Source organism: Hemibagrus wyckioides, linkage group LG13 (genome assembly GCF_019097595.1).
Source record: "Hemibagrus wyckioides isolate EC202008001 linkage group LG13, SWU_Hwy_1.0, whole genome shotgun sequence".
In the NCBI taxonomy this organism is placed as follows: Eukaryota; Metazoa; Chordata; class Actinopteri; order Siluriformes; family Bagridae; genus Hemibagrus; species Hemibagrus wyckioides.
This window is the reverse complement of record NC_080722.1, coordinates 8,887,068-8,913,852: the sequence shown is the minus strand read 5'-3', so window position 1 is coordinate 8,913,852 and position 26,785 is coordinate 8,887,068. Positions and strand designations below refer to the sequence as shown.

The 26,785-nt window shown below is 38.1% G+C and overlaps 2 protein-coding genes across 14 annotated transcripts in view; one reads left to right on the top strand and one right to left on the bottom strand.

The window, feature by feature from the left end:
- The window catches only part of aatkb (apoptosis-associated tyrosine kinase b), a 49,787-nt gene extending 31,673 nt beyond the window's left edge, over positions 1-18,114 (top strand). For 3 of the 6 annotated variants that reach the window (XM_058406886.1, XM_058406887.1, XM_058406889.1), the window contains 11 exons: positions 4,946-5,025; positions 7,380-7,498; positions 7,672-7,759; positions 8,438-8,571; positions 9,141-9,225; positions 9,945-10,066; positions 10,923-11,072; positions 11,244-14,814; positions 15,143-15,287; positions 15,380-15,595; positions 15,805-18,114. In XM_058406886.1, coding sequence (XP_058262869.1) covers positions 4,946-5,025; positions 7,380-7,498; positions 7,672-7,759; positions 8,438-8,571; positions 9,141-9,225; positions 9,945-10,066; positions 10,923-11,072; positions 11,244-14,814; positions 15,143-15,287; positions 15,380-15,595; positions 15,805-15,833 — 4,739 coding nt within the window. In that variant the 3' untranslated portion in view covers positions 15,834-18,114. The other 3 variants (XM_058406892.1, XM_058406891.1, XM_058406890.1) reach the window with 3 other exon arrangements.
- baiap2b (BAR/IMD domain containing adaptor protein 2b) overlaps positions 7,804-26,785 on the bottom strand; it is a 65,321-nt gene continuing 46,339 nt past the window's right edge. For 5 of the 8 annotated variants that reach the window (XM_058406893.1, XM_058406898.1, XM_058406899.1 and 2 more), the window contains one exon: positions 23,988-24,359. In XM_058406893.1, the coding sequence (XP_058262876.1) occupies positions 24,299-24,359 (61 nt within the window). In that variant the 3' untranslated portion in view covers positions 23,988-24,298. Of the gene's footprint in view, positions 7,838-19,653; positions 21,938-22,490; positions 22,534-23,987; positions 26,304-26,785 lie in introns of those variants that run through there. The other 3 variants (XM_058406895.1, XM_058406896.1, XM_058406894.1) reach the window with 3 other exon arrangements.

Sequence of the window (26,785 nt, the reverse complement as noted above, 5' to 3'; positions counted from 1 at the left end):
TCAGGTCTGATTCATCCCAGAGGACATGGTTACTGCCCCCATCCTCTCACATCGACAAGACAAAAACAACGTCTTCATTGACGGTTCATTCACTATGTCACTATTTCCTCAGCCTCAGAGTTCATATTTTTGGCAAAAATATCTGATCAGGCATTTGGATTCCAGAGCAGCTTGTACAGCAGATAGCAGAGGAAAAGTGTGAGAGATCTTATGTTTATGGCTCCCATTCTCAAGCATGTTTATTCTGGAATCCCTCTCTCCTTATAACTTTACTACTCTCTCTCTCTCTCTCTCTCTGTCTCTCTCTCTTTCTCACTCTCTCTCTCTCTCTCTCTCTCTCTCTTACACACACACACACACACACACACATACACACACATTCTTTCCAATAAAACATCTGCCTATTGCATAATACGGCCCCTGCAGGCCTACATAAATTCTCCTTGGAATCTTTGGCATTCAAACGAGCATTTGTAAAATCAGTTCCATAGAAAATATCCATCTCTCTCTCAATGGCGTGTTCTGTATCAGTGAGATAGCATAAGAGTCCCAGAACATCCCGTAGGCAAAAACGTCGTAGACCATAACAGCTGAAGTTCAAATGTGCAGAAGTGACATTTTAACTTGTCATTTCTGTTCTCATATAATTAATGTAACAAATCATCACAGGCGTCAAATGTTCCATTTCAGCTAGCAGTTTTTCGAGATGTAAAATGGTTCAATTATGGATCACTTTTAACACCAAATCTGGACTAGCATCAGAAGAAGTGAGAGTGAATATTTGTGTCTTTTGCTTACTTTTTTTTTGCAAGACATAATATCATATGTTACTGGGAGAACCATCAGTATATATATATATATATATATATATATATATATATATATATATATATATATATATATATATATATATATATATACTGTACACTACCAGTCAAAAGTTTGGGACACATCTTCTAATTCCTGAATAATTTCCTGATGTTTATTTCTTTCTACATTGTAAAACAATGCTGAAGGCGGCCGAAATCCACAATAATGTCCTTTGAAGAGTTGATATTGAGATATGTCTGCTACTGATGCTCTGTAAAGCCTTCATAACGGCTCTAATCTGAGGTGCTGTTAATTGGTGATTTCTGAGGCTGGTAACTCTAAATGAACTTCTCCTCTGCAGCAGAGGTAAATTTTGGTCTTGCTTTACTGGGATGGTCTTCATGTGAGCCAGTTTCATCATGGTGCTTGATGGGTTTTGCAAATGCACTTGACAATACTGTTCTTGCAAGAACTATTCCAGAACTCCTGACCTTCATGTCTTAAAATAACAACTGACTGTTTTTTGTTGTCCTTACATATGGATTACTTAAGTCCATGTGTGTTATTTCATAGTTTTGAAATCTCCAGTATTGGTCTAGAATGTAGAAAATAAATCCCTAAACAAAAAAACATTGAATTAAAAGGTGTGTCCAAACTTTTGACTGGTAGTGTATATATATATATATATATATATATATTCTGGTGTATTGATGAAGAGTGTGTTGATGGAAACAGACTTTTAAATGAAATAATGACCAAGCATATATTTGTTCCAGTTTCCCTGTAACTGCAATTTCGTAATAATCACATAAAAACACATGGATGGAATTATGCAATGTGTATACAATGTATTTGGATGGTAACATCTCCTTAGGCAGATTGTTTCCTGTGAGCTCCCAAGACCAATTTAAAAAAAAATAATATCTAGAACATATGAAATGTGTTGGTGTTTTTTGAGCATCGTTGGAACACTGATGCTATTTGAGGAGTGGTCATGATGATGTCACTCTTGTAGAGATTGCAGGACCGGACTGATTTATGACATAAATAAACACTAAACACTCATAAACACTCCTGTGTGGATAAAGCTACATTAGTTTAATTAAGTTACCCTGATGGAGCCAAGAAAAAAAAAAAAAAAAAATATATATATATATATATATTTTCCTGATTGCTTTTGTTTTTTTGTTTTTTTTCTTTGTTTGTTTTTGTTTTTTTTTCTTTGTTTGTTTTTGTTTTTTTAATAGTTAGGTGAGTTAGATGAATTGAAAAAAAAGGAAACAGAAGTGTGCCTGTGTGTGTGGGTGTGTTTCACACCCTAGTGTCTGGAAATGCATTCGATTAGGAACACACCCTAACACAGCTGTGTACTTCAGGGAACATGATGCACACACATGTGTATGTGTAGTATCTACACGACCAATATGACACTCCCATATTGTGTGAAACACAGATACTGCAGTTTTCTATTTGTTTATAAAGGCTTTGTTCACAAGGATATTTTTTAAGATGAACTCATACATACCACACACACACTAATCATTGTGTGTGTGTGTGTGTGTGTGTGTGTGTGTGTCCGTGTCCATGATTTGACAGTTTTGACCTTGGCTGGACATTTCACAAGGGAGAAACTGACACTTTTAGCCAAATTGTTTCCTTTTGGTTAATAAGGTTAAAGATATATTTAGGTGTAGGAGTAGCATTAATAAGCTAACTTATTAATCATGCAAATGTAAGGACAAGGACAGTAAGATGTGTGTGCATGTGTGTGTGTGTGTGTGTGTTTGTGTGTGTGTTATTTACTCATTTCAACAGTCTAGTACAGGTTAAACCATTTAATTGCCATCAATACAGACATGAAGAGTCACACTACCTCATTTGTGGTTACCCACACTCACAGGCTCACTCCAAGCAGAAAGCTCCTTCCAGCGATGCATTAATATTAATAACACGTGCTGTTGCGTAAGGCTTATCATTTTTTAATAGACCCATGTGATATTACACAACGTATGGGTGTGAACTTCTTAAAATCAACACGTTTTCTTGTTCAGTCTGCATTGTTTAAAAATACTTGGGGGAAAAAGACAGAAGATCATATTTTTTTTCCACCATAGTTAAGATAGAATGGTGCTATCAAAGCCATTGATAATTTGAGTTCATTCAAATGGGAATTGTTTCAACGTTTTTGGCAATTTTTTTTAGACCAGTGTTATAAAACATAATTTATAGATATTTAATGTTATAAATAATTTGGATACCTAGTCTGATCTAATGATTTGTCATCACTGTGCTTCAGGGTTGCCAGGTCTGCAACCCAAAAACCCATCCACAACCATTTCAGATCATGCATTTATCTAATGGTTCTTTTACCAAGGTCCTAGGAAACCTGGCTGATGTGCCTGGATTCTGGTAAGCAAAATCATCAGATATAAAAAATCAGGTTTTTGCCCATAACACATTTTAAATGATCAACCTTCAGAAATCAGAAATGAATATTTCAATAAGCTGACAAGGAAAATGAATTTATTTTCTATCCTTCCCTTGACTATCCTTCTGCAAAGATCATGATGTGTACAGAGCCAGAATAGCAAGTCAAGCTTTAATCAAGTTTTTGGAAAGCTATGTACTTAAAAATTGAAGAAAAAAATTGAAATATTCGTAATCAGTTTGGTTTGTAATCCAAAACACGCTGTCAAAATGTTAAAATGTGTTAGAGGTACTGACTGGTACAACTACACACAGATTTGACTACCTTTTATGTTCATTATGGGCTGTTTAAGAGAATTGAAAGAGAAACACAGTTCAGAAACATCTATGGTTTTCATAGTTATACTTGGTTTATAGAGAAAAACTTTCAGTATATGATGGCTGTCACATTCATGTGCTTGTAAATGTGGAAAGACACAATACATAAACACATAAAATAAATCATGTTCAGAAAATAATGAACAAACAGCAGCTGTTCAAATGTAGTCTGGTTCTGCAGAAAAACACAGAACACTGCAACAACGCTAAACATTTACATAATTGTACCCAATGAAAGTTTTAGCATCATTTCCTAACCATCGTTTAGACACATCTGTGAATAAATGATCTTTTATTTAAAAAGAAGCAAAAAACATCTTTTCTATGTTGTCATACAAGTCACTATACTGTACTAGAGCCACTTCTTCATGCCCTCATCCAGACATGCCAGAGTGCACAAGGGCAACATTGCCCTGCCCTCATCAAGAATGCTGAAGCCATCTCAGCCTAATAAGTTTGGAAACAATACTCTGAGTGTCTCCCCTGCTCTCGAGGGTACCAAGCGGTGGCAGAGGCTGGACAAAGACTTCAATTCTCCACAGAGTAAAGGAATGACTGATGACTGCTCACTGGAACATGACATGGGCGTAAAATATGGATGTCACAAAGACGACACGTCACACTTTCACAAAGATCCATCTGTCTAGTAAAATTGAGGGAGAGACAGAGGTGTTGTTATGCTACTAGTGCTAGAGCTGTTGAATTAGATGGTGCTGGTTGATTGGGCGGGATAAAGATGTGCATTGAGTCGACACAGCAGGAAGCCTTCAGTCGCAGTTCCATGAAGCTGAGCGCATTTTCCACAAAACGCTGCGCTGCCAATGCACATCTTCATTTATTTTTTTAAAATAGAGTAGTTGATTGAAGGTGAATGACTGTAATCGTTATAGAAAAAAAAAGTGTGTTTTGTGATTGATCAGAAGGTTTTGTTTGCATTTTGTTTGCAAGTTTTTGGGAATTTTGCATCTAGCTGAAAAGAGTGTCAGCATTTTGGAGCCATGGCATTTAATCAGCCCGACCTAACAAGGGGAAATTCTCACATCGGCACTCTCTACAGCTCAGTACTTTATAGCTCAAAAGTCTTAGAAATACAGAGAATTGCTTGTTTGGTTGTTCAGATCTTTGGAGGATGATGGAGATTTATGGAAAAGGGTTTCTTTTAGCCTTCAACCAGGATTGTGCACATCACTAGAGACAGAAAATTTGGTAATTTCCTATATAGAAACTTAAGTTCCTCACTTTTTACTGCTAAGGAAGGTCTTAGTTAAATATTTGCTAATATTCAATTGAGTATTCACGGCTGTTTTTTTGTTTGTTGTCGGATCTTCAGTCCAACTCCAGAAGTCAACAGATGCATCTCGCCACAGTTTGCTCTACATTAAAGAGATTGGGCATGGATGGTTCGGAAAGGTAAGCCTTATTTACTGATTATTAGTTTAATTGTCTGTTTGCTGTGCTGTAGACACGTTAGCACAAATCAAATGTTTAGTGCTCTTCTGCTTTATGGCTGCACACTGATGAGGGTCATGCTTTCTGACTGGTACGACCACACAGGGACAAACACAGATATGACTACCTTTTATATTCATTATGGGCTGTTTAAGACTTCTTTAAGGGCCTCTTAAAGAATTGTTTAAGCTTTCTTTGTGACTGAAAATCTGTGGTAGCACTTTATATGAAGAGTAGCTACACTGGACCTTTCTAAGACATTTATAAGCACTGCAAATTTATAAGTGCACTGCCTTTACATGAAAGAACGAAGAGAGAGGATGCCTCAGTTATCATTTTGAGTGATTGGATTGAGATTGTTGTTGTATTTTAATGTTATCTGGAAAGTTATTTTGTATTCGCAACCAAACACACATGAAGTATTAAATCGATTTTTTTAAGTGCTATCTGTCATCTTTGCTTTTGGTTGTGTTTTTCTTCATCTACTTCTGAGATCTGACATTTGCGATTTGCTTTTAAAAAATATTATGAAAGACCACTCCAATAAATTATATATATTTGCAAAGCCCATGTGCTAGCATTGTTAATTTTGATCCTTTGAAAGTTGTAATTAAATATTCATTTATAACATCATGCACAGGGTTGCCCGGGGTAGTCCTATGTGGGCTAGTTTTGGAGCAAGTTTGCGGGTGGAAAGACAAGTGCGTGGGAGGCTATTTTTTTTTAGCCTGGTTAAGCCCATGGTTGCCAAGATCTGCTTTCAAAGCCAATTAATCAGTTTCCACAAACATATGATAGGGGAAACAAGTGGAAAGTGTAGATGATGTTATATCATGCAATGTATAGAACAATTTTTGTTGTAAGATATATTAGAAAGTTTAGAAGAAGTTAAAGGTGATTATGGAGTGGATAATGACTGTATCATGCAGATAAAGCAAATCAAAAATGTCTGTGCATCACAGTGACCTTGATTCCCATTCAGAACGCTGAGAAAACAAACAAAAAAAAACCTTTAGGTTTACATCCTTTTGTGTGGAACTCTGAGTATGTATGACTTTTACAATTTGTCATCAATGTGCTATATATAAAACCAGACTAAAAATACAAGATAAAAATAAAATACACCAATCAGGCATAACATTATGATCACTGAGAGGTGAAGTGAATAACACTGATCATCTCATCCTGGCACCTGTTAGTGGGTGGGATATATTAGGCAGCAAGTGAACATTTTGTCCACAAAGTTGATGTGTTAGAAGCAGGAAAAATGGGCAAGCGTAAGGATTTGCGGGCCAAATTGTGATGGGTAGACGACTGGAGCAGAGCATCTTCAAAACTGCAGCTCTTGTGGGGTGTTCCCGGTCTGCAGTGGTCAGTATCTATCAAAAGTATCCATTAAGTCCTGTAAGTATCCTTTAAGTTCTGTAAGTTGTGAGGTGGGGCCCTTGGAGGCAGGACCTAATGGATCTGCTGCTAACATCTTGGTGCCAGATACCACAGCAGACCTTTAGGGATCTAGTGGAGTCCATGCCTCAATGGGTCAGGGCTGTTTTGGACGAAAAAAGGGGAAACCAACACAATATTAGACAGGTGGTCATAATGTTATGCCTGATTAGTGTATATAAATATATAGCATCAAGAATGTTCTCTTCTCTCTTTCATATAAAGACAAAGTCACATTTTGGAGAATTTAATAAACTCTCCAGCATTGTTTTTATCCGAAAGGATTTATGCAGTGCTTATTAATGTGTTACGAAGAACCCGTGTACGTAGCCTTTGTATATCTACATATAATGTGCAAAATAATAGTCTTGTGTTTACAGTGTGCCTAATGATTTCATTCTCATGCTCTCTCTTTCTCTGTTTCTGTCTTTCTATACACACAAATGCATATACATATACACTCCCTCAATTTGTTCCATTGACTGGGTATGTTCATGTGTGTGTGTGCGTGCGTGTTTGTGTGTGTGTGTGTGTGTCGTTGTCTTGTCTGCATGAACGTTCATGTCCTACGTCTTGTGTATATGTGTATGTTTGTGTTTTCACACATTCTGCTTTTCCGCCCATATTAAGGTAATTTGCAAAAGCATCATTTATTTAAAACAAAATCACTTTTCTGTTTCTTTCCCCTCTTGTTCATTCAAATTTGTGTGTGTGTGGGTGTGTGTGTGGGTGGGTATGCTTTATGTATGTACGCATGTGTTTGTCTTCTCTGTTTGTATATATTGTTATATGTGTTGTCTGTATGTGTGTGGGCATCTTTGTGTGTGGGTCTATGTTGCGTGTATGTGTGTGTGTGTACCGTGTGTCCGCAGGTGTTGTTGGGGGAGGTAACCTCTGGCCTCAGCAGTACCCAGGTGGTGGTGAAGGAGCTCAAGACGAGTGCCAGTATTCAGGACCAGATGCATTTCCTGGAGGAAGCACAGCCTTACAGGTAAACAACAAACAAACCTTCCTCACTGCATTATCACCTTATACCTTTTTTTCTGTCTCAAAATGACTTTTGATTGAGATCAGATTTGTAAATATTATAATGTCATTACTGTTACCTTTCTGTGTGTTCAACTAATGTACTCACTCAAGGACTTATGTTCTCTCATGTCTCAGATCTCTGCAGCATCCTGCTCTAGTGCAGTGTTTGGCTCAATGCACAGAGGTCACACCCTACCTGCTGATCATGGAGTTCTGTCCTTTGGTGCGTACTTGAGATCCAGCAGTCTCATGAACAAGTTCATCTGAACTGTAGCCAGACAGCTAATTTATCAATCTTAAGCTGTAAAAAAAAAAGTTACTTACGTTAGACTTAGCTTTGCAATTTACATTTGTTAGTGGCAACAAGAAACGAGAAGATATATGCATGATAAATGACAAACGGGAAAAAATGTCAAAGAAAAAAAATTATATAAAAAAAATACAAGAAAGCTATGACCCTGACCAGGATAAAATGGTTACTGAACAAGATAGACAGACAGACAGACAGACAGACAGACAGACAGATAGATAGATCTATCTATCTAAAGCCCCAGCTTTAACTAGGATGAATTGGTTACTAGATAAATAAATTAATGATTAATTAATTTTTTTGCAAAATTCATTACTAATAATGTATTTATCACAGAAGATTTATATTTATTGTATAATTGTAATAATATGTAATTATATAATAAATATATTATAAAAAGTAACCATAAATAAAATACACTATTTATTGAAGGTACAGTGTAAAGCCATTGCCCTCTAGTGGCTCAATGAAACACAACAGACTGACATCATCACATCATCATACAAATGCCTGATTGTGCTATTCATTTCACATCATTTCTGTCTCTTTGTTCATATTATTGTTCTGTGTGTCTACTCTCCATGGTAACAGGGTGATGTGAAAGGCTATCTGCGCAGCTGCAGAGCAGCAGATTCTGTGACTCCTGATCCTTTGCTCCTTCAAAGAATGGCTTGTCAGATCGCTTCTGGCCTTCTGCATCTCCACAAACATGACTACAGACACAGGTGAGCTGGCAGCATTCATTCATCCAGAACCAGCAGACGTTCATGTCTACAAGCTTTTTTTAAAATACTGAGTGGCTCAGTTGAATTTGGACAGAAATAAAAAAAAAAAAACAGAAAACCAGGCTAAAAAAACATAAGGTCATAATTTCTAGTGAATTTTCTTACCAAACATTTAACAATAATTTTAAAATCACATTATAGTTTAAAGAGACTGTAAACACTAGATATAGATATTTTATGCATTTAACTTATTTTTTACTAGAGTAAAGTGTAAGAGAAGATTGAGGGTGGGGTGGGGTGGGGGTGGTGTTGGTGGTTGTTGCTGGTGCTTCTATTTCCTGATTCCAGTGTGACACTGGCCTGGTAACTTCCTGTAACAATATCCTGATGCTGCCTGAGTGTGCCTCTGCTACTCCAGCATCAGTGATTTTGTTGCTGGGGGTCACCACTTATCTTCATGAAGACATGGTTATTTTCTTCTCTTAAAATATATAATACATACTCTGGCAGTTATTATTGATCATAATTTCATAATTTGTGATTTTACTTCTGGATTTTCTTATGAACAGTGATCTGGCTTTGAGAAACTGCCTTCTGACATCAGATGTTACTGTCAAGATCGGAGATTATGGCCTGTCACACAGCAAGTATAAGGTATGTGTCATTGATTTGCTTGCTGAACTATTTTTAGACTTCTCTGGGAACCATAAAATGTTCAACATTAAAAATGTGATTAAAAATGATGAAAATCACTTGATAGGCTTTATAGATGTTAAAACAAATGTACTTTCTTAATCAATTACCTCACCTCTACTCTGTTCCTTAACATTAGGGATGCAACACAATACCACTATCTGTAAGCCTAACTGTTTAGTGATCCAAATATCTTTATTTGTGTCTAGGTTTATACTTGATTATTTATTTATTATTTATGATTCATTCATTTATTATTTTTTAATTAAATGCAAACCCTATCTCTATGTCCCTGCAAGCAGAGGTTGAAGAGCTAGCATTGTCAACAATTCTGGCTCTGAAAATTTCTCAATCCCTTATAAACTATAGTTGGGCATGGAAGTTTTCTTTTAATCCCCGTTTTAAGTACCTGCCCACAATATTTCCTGGTTCGATTTTTCAAAATATAAACAAATTAATAGCCTACTTTAAACCATCTTAGCTCTGACCAGGCATTACACACAGCACTGTTTTTTGTTTCTCGCACACGCTTTATAAATAAGGGTCATACCCACATCAAAGTAAAGCTTTCTTCTTGTTGCTAGACCCAATCTAATCCCAGCCAGACATCTTGTGAACCTTTCTAATCTGTTAATTCTGAATGATGTATTTGTATCTGTGTATATATCCCTACTCCACAGGATGATTACTTTGTGACATCAGATCAGTCCTGGGTACCATTACGCTGGATTGCCCCTGAACTGGTGGATGAAGTTCATGGCAACATACTGATGGCAGACCAAACTAAACAAAGCAACATTTGGTAAGTATTAACTCATGAGATATTTCTACACTGAATACATGTTTTTTTTGTGTGTGTATTAATTAATTTTATGTTATATGGATCACAAGATTAGACACACACTTATGTATCTAGCAATGCAGTTACAACAGGACAATTCAAAGGTTAATAAAATAATAATATAGAAAAATGTTTAACTTATAATGAATATGAGCACTGCATTTATATATTATTTGAATATTGGAACAGGAGGTGGGGTATTGGGGATCACAGTGATGTGGTGAATAGTTCATTTCCGATCTAATTTTTGGATCTTTTCCCCACTTCGGTTACCTCTGGGTTCATCAGTTTCCAAAACAGACTGAGATGGCTTGTTTGGTGGATTAGCTAAACTAAATTGGCCCTAGGTGTGAATAAGTGTGGGAATTTGTTTGGCATCTTATGCAGGGTCTGTTCTTGCTTTGTGCCCTGTGTACCTAGGATAGACTCCTGATTCACCATGTCCATATTGTTCACCATGTCCAGTTATTGAAGATGAGTGAATGGATGTTTTAGGGGGATTTTGCTCCATTTTCTATAATATAGTCACTAGTGGTTCCAGCCTACTAGCTGGGTTCTAACACATGGAAAGACAGGTATTAGCCAGTCTAATATCTCAGTCTATATGTGCTTACTTGGAATAAACAAAGCTACCAGGTTCATTTGATATGCCCATCACAGTACAGCTTAACATGCTAAGAGGAGAGTAGTAACTACCCTATACACAAGCTCTCAGATACCTGCAACTGTTTGACAGAGCTAATTATGTTCTCTTAGAACTTGTGGCACAGATGATGTTACATTGTCAGTTGTAATTTTATGTGTTTCTGCATCTCAGGTCACTTGGGGTAACTATGTGGGAGTTGTTCGAGTTAGGGAACCAGCCTTATAGACACTACTCTGACCGGCAGGTCCTCAACTTTGCTGTGAAAGATCAACAACTTAAACTGCCAAAGCCAATGCTTCAGTTTCCTCTTTCAGACCGTTGGTGAGTGTTGCAAATGAATATTTCAGAAAATTTCATTTCTCATTAGGATTCACTAAGAATACAAATCATGTTATCTCATTTAGTTCACAACATTAGAATTTGTTATTTAAGCACATTCTTCTTGTAGTTTCTTGTATTGTCTTAAATAGCATGGTGTTTATGTAACCTTAGGTATGAAGTGATGCAGTTCTGTTGGCTTCAGTCAGACCAGAGGCCTAATGCTGAGGAAGTCCACCTACTGCTCAGTTACCTGTGTGCCAAAGGTGCCAGTGAGGCAGAAGAAGATTTTGAGAGGCGCTGGAACTCAATGAGACCGAACATGACTCATGGCAGTCTGCACGGGGCTGGTCCCCTGACCTTGGAGATGCCACAGTCCTTAACCACCTCATCCTCATTCCCCTTACTGGAGCAATTTTCAGCTGGTGATGGCTACCAGTCGGAGTCAGGAGACGACATTCTCACAGTTACTGAGACCAGTCATGGTCTGAACTTTGAGTACAAATGGGAGCAAGCAAGAGCTAAACAACCCTATCCCTCCTCATCTACCAGTGGAACATTAGGTCAAGGGAATCCCCATTGCCAGGAGGTCTATTACCCTCCAGGAGGTATGGTAGGTGGATGTGGGATTGATCGCCTCACCTTAGGGGTCTCTCCCCAATACTATGACCCCAAGCAATTACACACTCCAGGTGTTGTTCCAGTTCTCAGTGCACATAGTCCGTCAGTGAATAGTGAGTATTACATTCGTATTGAAGAGCCAGTAGAATGCAATATTGACATGGAATACACAATGTGTGCATACAGCCCTGAATTTGGGGGCAGCAATGGCAGCTTTCTCACTGGTAGTGGAGACTCAGGGGATTGTATGAATTGTCCTTCTAAAGGCAAGCCAATCGAAACATACTGGTCAGCTGACATCCATAAAAGCAGTGCCTATGATTCAGACAGCAGTCCAACCATGTCCCTAACTATGGAGCCACTTCTAGGTCAGGTATCTGATTCCAGCCCACTTAGGCCATGGGAGTCAGGTCATTATGTATCATACAAAGACAGGGACGGAGGCTATTACTATGAAAACTCACCACCCCTGGGTATGGATCACTACCTGATTGGAGGTCCATCAGAACCCATGAGGGAGAGCTGGGGGTCCCGAAGCCTGAGACAGGCATTGGGTGAGCTTGAGGAACCTTTGGGGATCTCACACTCTATCAACAGCCCCCCACAGGGCTATGCTGACCCTTATCTAGAGAGAAGTCAAGGGTCAGTACTTGGGAAGAATGTAACTGGCGGATACTATGACATGATGGGTTCTTTGAGAAAGATCATGCCAGGGAACCACTCAGTGTGTATTGACATGGAATCAGGGGGAGCTGTGTTTGTGGGGCAAGATGAGAGTGACTCAGAAGAGGAGGAGGATCTCTTCACTGAAAGGCAGGCAATGGGCTGGTCTACCAACCACTCAACAAAAAGCAATTTGAGCTTGTCTCAAAGGCAGTCATCAAAGCAAGATGCATATGCAGACTTTCATTACACTATGCCAATGACTGATGTTGAGGATGCATGGCCAGAGAACCACAGTCTCCCATACCGATCTACCAAAACAATAAAATACCTGGAAGGCAGAGCCAAAAGCAACACCTGCCCTGTGCATGGCAGACAAGCATCACTATCCTCAGCAGACTGCAGCTCCTATATTCATCTATGTCATGAACCTAGAGAAGCAGAGGTGTACCCTGTACCTTGTTGTCAGGCTTTGAGCAATTCCCATTTTGTAGATCCTCTTACAGGGTCATTAGTTAGAAATAGTTTCATGAATGACAATATTTCAGACAAAAACACAGGCATACCCTGCAGGAACCCACAGGTAGGCCAAGCTACCTTACCTACTGGACATTTAATTTCGAAATCAGAGACAGCAAAAAACAATTTAAAAGTGACAGAACACCCAGAATATGTTGAAACTTGTGTCAGAGAGGGAATGTATAGGCAAGACAGTACTGGACAACAAGATACTAGTCAAATTGACATGAAAACAGAGGTTTTAACCATAACTCAACAAGAGAATCCCCTCCCTGAAGTCTCTTCCAAAGATTCCGAATCAGACAGAAGCAAGATGGTGGACAGTGGTGTGGAACATGGAAATTCCAGCACCAGCCTGGTGGAAATTGACAATTGCAGTGATGATGACATCACAGATGTCACCTCTGGGATTTTTGGTGACTTCACTGGAGATTATGCTGAGACAGCTGACTACACCTCTCCTTCATTTAAGTCATTGCAGAAGCAAGTAGGTACACCTGACTCCATGGACTCCATAGATCTACCATCCACTGCAGGCTCCAGTGAGACTCTGAGCCCAACCTCTCTCCATCCATCAAATTCCCCAAGAACTGTGGATAGTGGCTATGACACAGAGAATAATGAGTCTCCTGAATTTGTCCTCAAGGAACCCCATGAACCACAAGACAACAAAACCTTTATCCAGCCATTGGGGCTGTCAGTTGCTGACTCAAGTCCAATCGTTGAAGCAAAAGAAGGAGATGAGGCTGACACCCAAAAAGAGGTTGTGGAGGATGTGGAGGAAGAAGTCACCATGAAAACATCCCAGAGCACAGAAAAACTGACTGTACTAAGTGATAAAACCCCATACAGAGATTCCGCTTACTTTTCTGATACTGATGCAGGGAAAGAGAAAGAGAGTGATGAAGATAAAGAGAAAGGTATGGATGATCTTGAGAGGGAGGAAGAGGAGGGAACAATGGAAGCAACAGACCAAAAAACACAACCACCACCAGTGGAAGAACAAGACAAAGAAATTTCAAATGTTTTGGAGACAGAAGAAAACCGTGAAAATGTCTACAATGATATTCAGGAAGGTACCCAAACAGCTCCACCCACAGAGGAAGATGAAAAGGTTTCCCCTAGTTCCTCCGAACTAACTATTATTTCATCAATTTCTCCTGAGATATGTGAATGTCCTATAAACAACACTGTCCAGGATGAAGCCTCTGACCTGAATACAGATGACCCTCAAGAAGTGCCATCTGAAAATCAGTTATCTGATTTAACTGCCTTGACTTTTTCTGATGCCCAGCAAGAAAATCACAAAACTGAGGTGACAGATACCACCCTTGATTTTGAGCCATCAGTGGCTGACAGTTCAGTAGAGGACGGTAATGTTGAGATCGGTCCTGATACCTTTATCAATGAAAATGAAGTTAACCAGGAAGAGCAAGTTACTGAAGAAACAACATCCAGCGCAAGTTTAGAAGAACTATCAACTCAGGACAACGATGACAATGTGGAAACACTCATATCCGAATCAGCCGAGAGTGTTTCAACAGATAATATAACAGATAAGCCTGAAAATCTAGATGGTAAGTCAAAAAATGGAGCTCAGTTTCACAAGACTTCCTCTCGTCCTTCTTCGCCTCCTCCTCTCCCATCACTCGAGGGTCGAGTGTCCCCAGTAGAGAGAGGAGAAGCTGATGATGAGGACAGGGATTCAGAGGACAGTGATGAATCAGATGAGGAGCTGCGCACCTACAGTATCCAGGAACAGAGTGAGGAAAGCGAGGATGAAATCCTACCAGTGCCCATCATTGTGAGTGACTGCAGTGATGCACACAAACTCAGAAGCCTCCTCAAGATGCCCAGCATGTGTGTGGATAACCTTGGTGATGAGTCCAAGAAGAAGGTGGTGTCCTTCTTTGATGATGTTACTGTCTACTTATTTGACCAAGTAAGCAACATTTGGGCTTTTACTTTAGTTTTGCTGTAAATACCTAAATTGTGCACTCTACCCTATATAAACAGTTTAGTGCAGTTGAGTGCATGCCTTTTCTACAACAGTGTTAATATATTGTGAAAGGTTTTTCCACAATTCTCTATTAACATAAGGGCATACAATAACATATTGGTCAAAATGTAACTCTGCAGTCATCCGTTGCCTAATTTCCCAATACTTTAAGTAATATTTTGGTAATGCATTGCTGGAAGGGTCATTTTTGTCTGATTTTGTCCTCCCCGATAAGGACAAAAAATGAATGAGAATCATTCAATTTCTCTAGGAAAGTCCAACCGGAGAACTATCAGAACATGCCTACCCCCTGGGAGGTGAGGCAAGCACACAGAGTGCAAACTGCACAGTGTTGAATCAACAGGAAAAGGCCAACTCAACTGATGACTCTTCAGATGGAAATATTTCAGAAGAGAGTAAGTAATCATTTTTAAATATACTGATTTCAATAAAGAGATTTAATATAGTTTTTGCTATATATATATTTTCCTTATCCCGTTGTGTGCAGGTACAGGGTTTGAGTGGGATGATGATTTCTCTTTGCTGCCACTACCAACCTCTTCAATGGAATCACCCCCAGACATCAAGGCTACAACATGCCTTCCACCCAGTCCCACAAATCACAAGCCTGCTGCGCAATTCTCACGTTTCACAGTTTCTCCATCCCCAATTTCACGATTCTCCATCACCCATGTTTCTGACTCAGACGTGGATTCTGCCGGAGGTAAAATCCTTATAAATACATATCTTGGATTTAGTAATATTTAGATTTCCACCTATTATATAGCTCCACTTAGTAGACCCTGTACAATTATTATAGTTTTATAGTAGCTATCTTTCAATCTGAGCCCATAAAGGTTTAATTTCAGATTATTATTATAAAGTAAAATTGTCTCATGAATGTAAAATGCTCTGTTCTCTTTTGCCATACAGGAAGCAGTGAGGACGGGGATAGAGAATGAGCACTGTACACCACTGCCATCTATGTGGAGTGCTCTGCACGGACCTCTTTTCTTCACCCCTACTGGTCTATTGCATTGAAAATTATACTGTTTCAAATATGTTTGGGATGCCATCAAGGACAGTGACTAATATTGTTTGCAACTAGTTACACAACGGTCCTTATTGAACCAATCACAAATGAACACATCTGTGGCCATATGCTTCTTAAGAAGAATATTATAAATACTGAAATTCCCAAGTAATACCACATTTGTTAAAATCATATTTTAAACTAGTGACGATTTTGAACAGACTACAGTATATGACCTGTGAAGACGTTGGATCTTTCTAAAAGATTTCACATATTTTCATGAATAATGGGTATGGTCTTGAAATGAAGGATACCATCAACATTTTTATTTCCAGAAGCTAATTGTAAAGAAAATATCAAGAAATTCTTTTTTCAAGGACTTTGACTTTGACTGTGAAGTAATGACAAACTAATGAACAATATTGCTAACAATGATTTATGTTGCTAAAGGAAGAGAAATGTAGTGAGCCTACTGTCAATGGCTAATTGTTGTTGGTTTTTGCCATTTTATTTTTGAGAAGGCAAACTCACCTTCCTTTTACATTCAGTTTATTTGATTGGGCATCAGAGCAACAGCCTTGTGCCTATGTCACATAACGAAAAGTGGCAGACTTTTGAAAGCTGTTTAAAAAATGTTCGGGAGAGAGAAAACACATAGCTGCCTTGAGTCAGCCATCTACTTGTAAGTAGCAGATTATACAGGGTCATAAAACATCATGAGACTTAGACCAGCTCTGTCATGTTACTACAATTAAGATCTCGAATGAAATTCATATCTTTTTTTTTTTTTCATTGTTTTAGATTTTTGGAGAGGCAAAGTTTGCCTGGTTGATGAATACAGTTCTAAGAACTACTTTTCAGTATTTACTTCTAATTTTAATGTAAATTATTGTCAGTATCATGCAAAAATATGAATAATTTTTGAACTCATGTTTTACTGTCCTTACCTTACCTTGGTTAAGCGTTGATAACCTCAATTCTGTCTTCAGCAGTGCTTTCAGTCACCCATATCATAAGAAAAATCTTTTTAAAAAAGGTTTCATTTTGGCCCTTGAATAAGAACTGCTAAAGAAACACAAAATAGAAAAACAACATGATCATTTTAAATGCTTGAGAACATATCAAAGTTCTTGGTACTGGACCCTTTAGTCCTTTAGTCTATATATGCATTTTATAATGAGCATGTATAAATGATACTGTACATGTCTGCTACCTTATAAGGACCAGAGCTGGGATGTGTTATGTTTAAGGTGTTTATAACTTTTCTTTTATTTAATACACGATGCCTGTCTTGTCACTTTTGAGAAATTTATAAAGACATCGAAGGAAGAAAGACATATACTAGTGGCATTTAGTGCACAGCCTATGGACGACGTATTATAATGGTTATTTATTAGAATAGACAAAAACTACTGAACAAAATGTACTGTATGTTTGTTAATTTGCAGAATAACTGTCCGATATAAGTTTAATTTTCTTGTGAACATTGTTGGGGGGAAAAAAAAAAAGTCATTTTCTTTCTTAGTAAGAAATTGTTTGTCAAAGATAAATAGGAATTTAATGCACTCTGCAGATTTCTTTACTCTGGACCCCAAGCTAGCCAACTGAATTTGGGAAGAAAAGAAAAATCTCATCCTAAGAATCCTCTCATGTTCAATGTTTGTTTGCCTCTTACGGCATCATTGTTCTAAATAGGTTAGCCTAGATTGAACTAGACAGCAATCTGTACTATTTTTGTATTCTATAAAACAGTTTTAAAATCCTAAACTGTATTATAATGTTGCTGGACTGTAAGAGTTTATCATCATATATTTGCTGCCAAAGAGAAGCATTCTACTGGTAAAAATGGGGATGTTGGCTGGTATTGCTGGACACTAACATGACATGATAATCATGGGCTAATGGACAATGTTCTTGATTGTAAAGTGTGACTGTCTTCATGAGAAATCCAGCAAAAGGGTCTCGTCATTAGAATACCCATGAATTTGTGTGAGATTCTAGTGATATATGGTGAAGGAAATCTTGTAGTTGAGTGTAGTGAGCAAAGAAGTGGTTGAATGCTATGGAGTAGGAATCTATAAAGATATAAATTGGTTAGAGTTAAATGTTATGTGAAGGTTCCCATAAATATCTGTCCCTCATGGGTGTCACATGATCAGTGACTGTACACAAACAAAAAACAAAAAAATAAATTAACTGTTTGACATCTTTATCTCTCTTTGGAGCTGAATTCTGAAAGTTTCTATAGCTCACCATGCACCAATCTCAGCTATTAGACACGACAATCCAGCCTTAAGGATAAAACACCAGACAAAATACTGTGCAGTGAAACAAAAGAAATTAAACAGTTTGCTGTAAAACCCCAGACACAACAACTGAGCAATAAAACAAACAAATAAAAAATCAAACGTCTATTATAAACCCCAGACTCAACACGTGCAAAAACATAAACGATCAAACTGTCTGGTGTAGGACATGACCCACACCTTTCTGAGGCAGACCCTTGTGTTTGGTGGCGGTTGATGGTGAATTAGCATGTTTACTGACCTGATGTTATCAACTGCTTGTGTTTCAGGCTTCTGCTCATTTTCACATATGATGCAACACTCACTCTCTTCTTACACAAAACCATATCCTGGGCTGGTGTTATAGCATCAGACAGGCCTACACAGTATCATTCATTTCCGTTCATCCACTCATGCATTTCCTATAATCTAAATTTGTGGAATAGTCTAATACAGGGGTGTCCAGTCTTATCCACAAAGGGCCGGTGTGGGTGCTGGTTTTCACTCCAACCAAGCAGAAGCCACACCTGAGTTCACTGAAAGCCAAGATCAGTTGATTAGCCAGTTGGAATCAGGTGTTGCTTCTGCTTGGTTGGAATGAAAGCCTGCACCCACACCGGCCCTTTGCGGATAAGATTGGACACCCCTGGTCTAATATGATATGAGTAGCCTGCTCCCCCTAATTCGCCTAGTTTGTGTTTCAGACAGAATGAGGCCATTACTTAATGCTTTCCTGGCCTGTCTCCCAAAGACATGTCCAGGTACTCTATACCAACCAAACCTGCCTTCTTATCTATGAACACCAGTTAAGTTATTCATTTGTTTCATATTGTGAGGGTCAGCAGCTGAACTTTCTGTCCACTAATGTTTTTGCTGCAAAGGAGTTGACCTTTTTTCTTATTAGACCACTCAGTGCTGTCAGCAGCATTCTCATAGCCTGCCAGTCACACTTAAAACATCACTATCAGCATTAAATTCAGTTAGGGAACGGTTCGATAACTGCCCATCAAAAATACTCAGGTCTCAAATACGATCACCACCACCATCCACTTCCATCAGGACCTGATAAATAGAGTACACAGACCTCACCCTGAAATCCAAGACTTCAGAAAGAGTTGAAAAAAATTAAACAATTAACAAATGACGAAAATATGAAATTACTGTAGCTTGCACTTTGCTCTGTGTATCAGCACAATGATGGACAGTGTGGATTTATCATTTAACAACAAGAAAATTGGTTTTATAGAAATAAAACAAAGAAGTAGGGCACTATGTTTGAGCATAATTTAACTCATTTGCTCAGCTTCAAGCAAAGTGGGAACGAGGACAAAAGTGACCTACTTTATCGGCTACCCAGATATGGTCACAAGGAGACAATGATGTTATTTATAATTGGCTGGGGACACAGAAAGACCCTGTTAGTTGCGAAAGAAATACTCTGGCTGCCCAGGTTGCCATGGAGTAGAAACAAATAAAAAACAATGTTGTTGTTTTTTTATTATTATTTATAATGTATTTATTTATATAATTTATTACATCATGGTTGTGAAATACGGTGTTTGTGTAACAAATAAGAATTTTACAAAGTGCAAGAACTTGTAGAACACTTTCTATTTGATCTATTTTACAGAAAGAAATTAATCAAATGAACTTCTAAACAGAAAACAGCACAGGGTACATAAATAAAATCAAAAATAAAGACCAGGAAGGAAATATGTCTGGCAGTCAGAAATATTATAATACAGCAATCCAGTGTCCTTTAGTTCAGCTCTATTAGTTCCCATTTGTCCTGTTACTAACTTACAAAGATGCACACATACACTGCCAGTGCAAAGTTTTAGTACACCTTTTGATAAAAGGAAAATATATCAATGGATTACAAAATGCCTCTGGAACAACCTGGATATAACCAGAATAGGCCAAATCACACTAAATAGGCACTTGCAGCACACCACATACACCGATCAGGCATAAGATTATGATCACCTGCCTAATCATATATCACCACTGTTCTTTCCTTGGACCACTTTTGATAGATACTGACCACTGCAGACCAGGAACATCCCACAAGAGCTGCAGTTTTGGAGATGCTCTGATCCAGTCGTCTAGCCATCACAATCTGACCCTTGTCAAACTCGCTCAAATTCTTACTCTTGCCCATTTTTCCTGCTTCTAACACATCAACTTTGAGGACAAAATGTTCACTTGCTGCCTAATATATCCCACCCACTAACAGGTGCCATGATGAGGAGATCATCAGCATTATTCACTTCACCTGTTACTGCTCATAATGTTATGTCTGATCGGTATATTTACAGTTGCATCATATTTTACAATGAATGCTGGCACTGTCTAATCATTTACAGACTTAGTATGTTTACCCTCCAAGCATGTCAGGTTTTAAAAAAGGATTCATTTTGAACAATGACTAGTTAAAAAGTCCCGCAAAGATCCATAGGTCCTTTATTTGCCATTTTGTGACTAATGACTATAAAACAGGTGAAACTCCAAGTGTTCAAAAACGTTTGAGTGGCAGTCTATATTAAACTGTACAATTTGACATTGTGCTATGAAAATGTGATGAACATATTGCTTATACAGTTTCAATTATAGTCGTAAGTGATGGTCATCTGTACATCTTAACAATATTTGTAATATTAAGCAAAGCTGCTTATAGTGGAGCACACACCTCCACCCACATGCAGCCAAATGACCTCACATGGCTGCAAGTGGGAGGAGAGAAGAAGCACACACGGGTGGCAACGAGTGAGTGTGGCAGCAATTGCTCACCCTCTAGCACATACATACAGGTGAGCAATTTTCTCCCGAGACCATCACTGATACATGCATCCTTCAGAGTACTCAGGAGACAATGAAGATGGAACTCCCCAAATCTGCTGCACCCTGGGTCCAACCTCGTTGCTGTTCAGCCCTGCCTGGAGCCCACCTTCACAGAGAAGCCTCTGAAGACAGCACCACCTCACCCTCTCACCTTCCTTTTACACAAGCAATTTAAAATAAAAAAGCCCTTTTTTCACTAACTCTGCCTCCCGTGTGTCTGTGCTCAACCTGACGCAGCTTTGATAGATAGATAGATAGATAGATAGATAGATAGATAGATAGATAGATAGATAGATAGAATCTACATAACTGAAATTATTGCATTCTGTTAAATAAGTTAAAGCTCATTTAAGGTCTAAGAGCACCAAAGTTGTTATTTCATGGCTGTCTTGAGTACGTGCTTGCGTTTGATTATTATTGCAAATACTATGTAAAGAATAAGAGTTATGATAGGAAAGAGACTTCAGTAGAGCACTGGAAAAAATGTCTGGCCTATTAGATGGTTGATGATTAAATATGCTTAATGAAATTACAGAAGAGTTTTTCACTCCTTGCATTATTTTGCTGTCATGCAATCATAGTGCTTATTATTATTATTATTATTATTATTACTACTACTACTACTTCTAATAATAATAATAATAATAATAATAATGTACAATGAATTGTGTTTGCAGGTAAAAGCAGGAAACCGTGTGTGTGTGCCATGTTTCACTGTTGTAAATATGGCCCAATCTGCATAAAGGTGTAGCAGCTTCACTTTGAGGTGTCTTTATTAAAGCTGTAATGTTTAGAAAGGAGGACTGCAGATGTGAAGTCCACAGCCGTGACCAGCTTACATCTCTGCACGTGGATGGGGCTGTTGTGGCACTGTCAGGACCTGAAGGTACTGAAAGGATCTGGACGTCTACAAACACAAACCACAACACTGACTATTCACTCTATAGAAGAACACAACATGTGGAGATGTTCAAAAAAAAAGCCTGCTGTCTGTTTACATGCTAAAAGCCATCCTCAGTTGCCAAAACTGAGTTGTTTGACATGCAAAGTAATTACAAAGCAGAGTTGTCACAAAAAATGTCTAACAACTACTATTTCACTAATTAATATAAAAATATGATAGGCATAATATTGTGGAAGTGAAATACCTGGCTTGCAAGCAGTTGCAATGAGATTTATTAGCAGGGCAAGGAATACAATTGTGCAACAATGTCTTTTACTAAATCACTAAACTTTTGTTTAAATGTCTGATTATTCAAGTTGCACAAGTTTATTCCTAAATTGAAGGACACTAACAATGTCAACAATTTAATAAAAATCTTTAGGTGAGTTGAAAAGGAGAGTAAAAAAAAAAAAGAAAAAGAAAAAGAAAAGCCAATTAACGCCATGAGTAATGGTCCATGAAGAAAATCAAATCTTAGCTTTTCATGGCTGAATGCAAAAGGCAATAAGTCACTTACGTCATTATTGCTCATTCAAAAGCGGGCAAATTCAGGGCCCATGCTGAAAGAATAAAAAGAAACCTCATGTTTGAAAGCTTGTCTTAATTAGCAATTAGTTGTAGTGTTATCACTCTAATCTAATTCAATTGACAACATGACTTCTAAAAGTGGTTACAAATCAGCAGACTTACACAGTTGCCATATACGGAATAATGTATCACATGATTATGTCTCTGCATGATTACTAAAGTTCTTCTTTTCTCTTGCTGGTATTGTGACAGAAAAGCAATGTTAGATCTCAGAAACTCTCATCCTGAAGGATATTATTTAGCAATTAGTGTTTGAATTATTCAATAACTAAAGCGAAGTTTTGTAGAACAAGGAATCCAATCCTGGACCTGCCAACAGCTCCTGGGGTAAAGGGTCAGTGATCTTATCAATAGTTACAACATTACAACAACGTGTGTTAATGAGCAAAAAAAAATTCTCTAAATTAAGATTCTTAAAGGGCAAACTAGCAAAGAGACGAACAAGCGAACGAAAAAAACAAAACACAAGATACATCCAAGAGATTATCCTATGTATAGCGGGAACTATATATGACGGTGAAGTGAAGAGAAAGCTCAAAACTTACACCACAGACTCTCTCTCTCTCTCCTTTTCTCCAACTCTCCAAACACATTCATAACACTTCTAATGTGTCAGGTAGGAAAACCAGCTGAGGAGCCTGCTTTTCTCATATAACTGAATATAATATTTGTAATAATAAGTGAAAAAGATTGTTGCTAGTCTAAAGGCTTATAAAGTGTGCAGTGTATACAGTTATTAAGAAATCACAGTGTTACACTTAAACACTGTAATGATCATGCCATCACATCATGCCAAAAATGAATCTGATATGTGTGGCTGCCTGGGAAAACCCTTCTGACGGTGAGATTTCTACTGTATTTTCTGCAAATATGGTTCTCTTTTGCACGTATCTCAGCTGGAAGCAAACGTACAACATTGTCCGATTTTCACCAAAGGAAGAATATTTACATATTAATAAAGATATTCATTTACAGTGTGACATTCACTGTGTTAGAAAATCAATCAATCAATAATCAATTGTGTTTTTGTTCAACTGGATCCTTAACTAGCATGGTATTTGCAAGGGGATAAAAGCCTAGGTATAATATATAAAAATACAATATATCTTTGTTGCTTTGGTGAAATCTATTTATTGGATTATATAAGTGAAAGTGTCACTGTATGTTACAGGCAAACAAAACACCCAGTTTTGGCCTAAATCTATTAAATCAGATTAAATGTTTTAAGTGACAGAGAAATCACTCAGGTTTTCCCAGGCTGCCACTCAATAAAGTAGAGTTGTGAGAAAAGGTTACTTGTATGAAAAGTACTGCTAAACTTTATTACACCAGTGTTAATTTCTGTAACAACAAACAAATAATGAAGACATGAGTTCAGACGTGAGATAATCAAAGACAGCTTGAGGAATGACTCCATGCTCTCATCTCATTACAGAGTTTTATTCAGGTTTTTTGAAGTAGAAAGTCACCATACATTTGAGGTTATGCTGCAACATTACACTGGTTTTGGTCTTCCCCCAAAATGCATGCATGTATATATACAGTATATTCCCTCTATATAATATTGAGGGTTTACTTATATATTTATTTATTAATTTTTTTCAATTAAATTTTTTTTTTAAAGATCTTTACATCCATGTTAGCATTCCAAAGCACAAAGACAGACTGAGTAGATCGAGTGTTTCCATTTGGGCACCAGGACTGAGGAGAACGTGGCAGTCATGCCTCGGCTTTATTCTAATGCAGAAAGAAGAAGCACTGGCAGCTTCCAGTCGTTGACCCCTTACTGCTTTTGTGTCTAAATTTACCAAAAAAGAGATGGACAGGGTTGGCAAAAAAGGAAAGGAAGAACTTAGATTTGTTACACACAAAGAAAGACAAATGGAGAGGTGAGAGGACAACAGGGAGGAGAGAGACAGATGGACAGCCACTGGAAAAAGAAAATAGAAATCATGTCTTGGGTGGAATTTTTTCAGATACAGACACTTTTCTAATGTCAAACATTTCTACATCATCATCCACTGGAGGGTATGTACAATCATGAGATGTCTTCAAGCATTAAATTATGCCTTGAAACAGTCAGGGTGAGTGGGGGATCTGGAAGTGACTGTTCTCAGTGTGGACTAGGGCAGGACTTTGAAGATGCACACAGTGCTAATGATCAGAACAGTGCATTAAGATGCATAGCTCATTACTTGGCTACTCGGTACAACAAAGAACAAAAATATACCTAACATCATTTTTCATCCGGAAAGGCGAGCACCTTCTAGATGGCTAAATTTGACTGGATTCATGTTGCAGTATAAAAGAAACAGTAAAACATCAGGTTCCAGCTATCATACTTAGCAACTGGCTTAGTAATTGCTGTTATTTGTATTCAGTACAGATGGACAAATACATGTTTGTATTAATAATATAACCATGAGACCATGAGCACCAGTGAGCACCATCAGCACAGAATAATCTCATTTATTCATCTTCAGGAACCACATTGTGGTTTATCTCACACTATATCTCACCAGTCCACTGCAGGACACCAGAAACACAAACATTCATATCTCTGTGCAATTTACAGTTGCCAGTCTACCCGCTAGCATGTTTTGGGACGTTTGCAAATCATGTTGAAACCAGAGAACTCCCACAGACATGAAAGGCAGTAACCAGAGCTCAGGATCAATCCAAGGACCTTAGAGCTATGAGAAATCTATACTACCACTGTATGCAGTCACCCTGCTATCTTCTCATGTCTACAAATTGAATTTAAATATGTACAAGAGGCACAGCTTCCCAGGAAATTATTGTTCTGACTTCAATGGGTTGGCGTGTAGTTCAATGGGTTGGCATGTAGTTTTTTTTAATAACAACATCCATGTTTTCATTCAGGCCTTTGGCGTGCAGTTTGGATAGTGATGGAGCTGTTTAGTGTTGGTTAGACGTGTGAAGTTAGACAGCTACACAGATAGATTTGTACTTTTATTTCTGTGATGTGTCTGTAATGGGATTTTGGGACTGATATAATTTAGATGCTGTCAGGCTCAGACTCGTGGACATTCTACTTGTTTCAAAAACAGCCATATGGATACAGACATAGCCATAAAGACACAATGTGCTACCAATTTCTGTCATTTATTCTTCAGGGATTTAGTGAACTGATGGGAGCACAAATGAAGAATGAGCCGTCTTCCACAGAACATCCTAAATGTTAAGTGCTATAAAAAAATAAAAAAAAGAACAGACTTTGGACTTAGAGTAGACAAGCCCATTTGTCTGAAAAAGTAAAAGAGCTCTTCTTTCACTTAAAATGTATAGCATCAAGCAGCCATTCATTACTGCAGCCTCATCTGCACTCCATTTATAGATTTTGGACCCATTTCTGTAACCCAAAGAATGTGCACTTGCAATATGCATGAGAGAAAAGCAACAGTTACATATACACTGTTTTACTGAGTCCATTTCATTGAGCTCATTAAGAATAGACCAGAAGTCCTCAAAACTGAAGAGTTGTGAGAACAATGAAGGCAGAGTATTCTGCATTTCTGTTCCATGAAAATTCCATGTATAGGAACTAACAAGTAGTGTAAAAGGAGGGAAAGGGAAGGTGGGTGTTTCTCCTCTTCTTTGGTAGGTGAAAAGGTGGATGGACGAGTGAGGGAAACGACCGAGTGAGGGAGTGAGGGGAGAAGGACGGATGGTGTCTGTGTGTCTGTCCTTTCACACTGTTGAAATCAATTTGACCTCGGAACTGTGGAACAAGAAGAGGGAGAGGCTGCCAGGTTGGGTTCAGACACACACACACACACTCACACAACAACAACAACAACAACAAAGCAACACTGCAGGATGAGCACAAGGAGCTCAGTGATTGACACAAAGCTACGACTAATTATGCTAAGTATAGCCATCTGTGTTAAATGGGGATATAATTGAAGGCATAGTTAAACTAACAATGCTAATGCTGCAGGCTGTGAATAAAAGCAGCTAGCCAGCATTTAGCGTGGCATCATTTGCATAACGCTAATTGGTGGCCAGTGGCTTTTACTCATCATTAGCATTTTGTTTAATGTTTTTCTCCTGAAGCTAACGCTAGTGCAATAGGACCCTGTCTGAATTGGTATTTTTTGCAATACAGCTTTGATGATGAGGCATGGTTTAGCATTTCTCATGCAATAACCAAACTAAAGCTCTGACAGTTATCCATAAATGTTGATTTAATCTGTGTATATT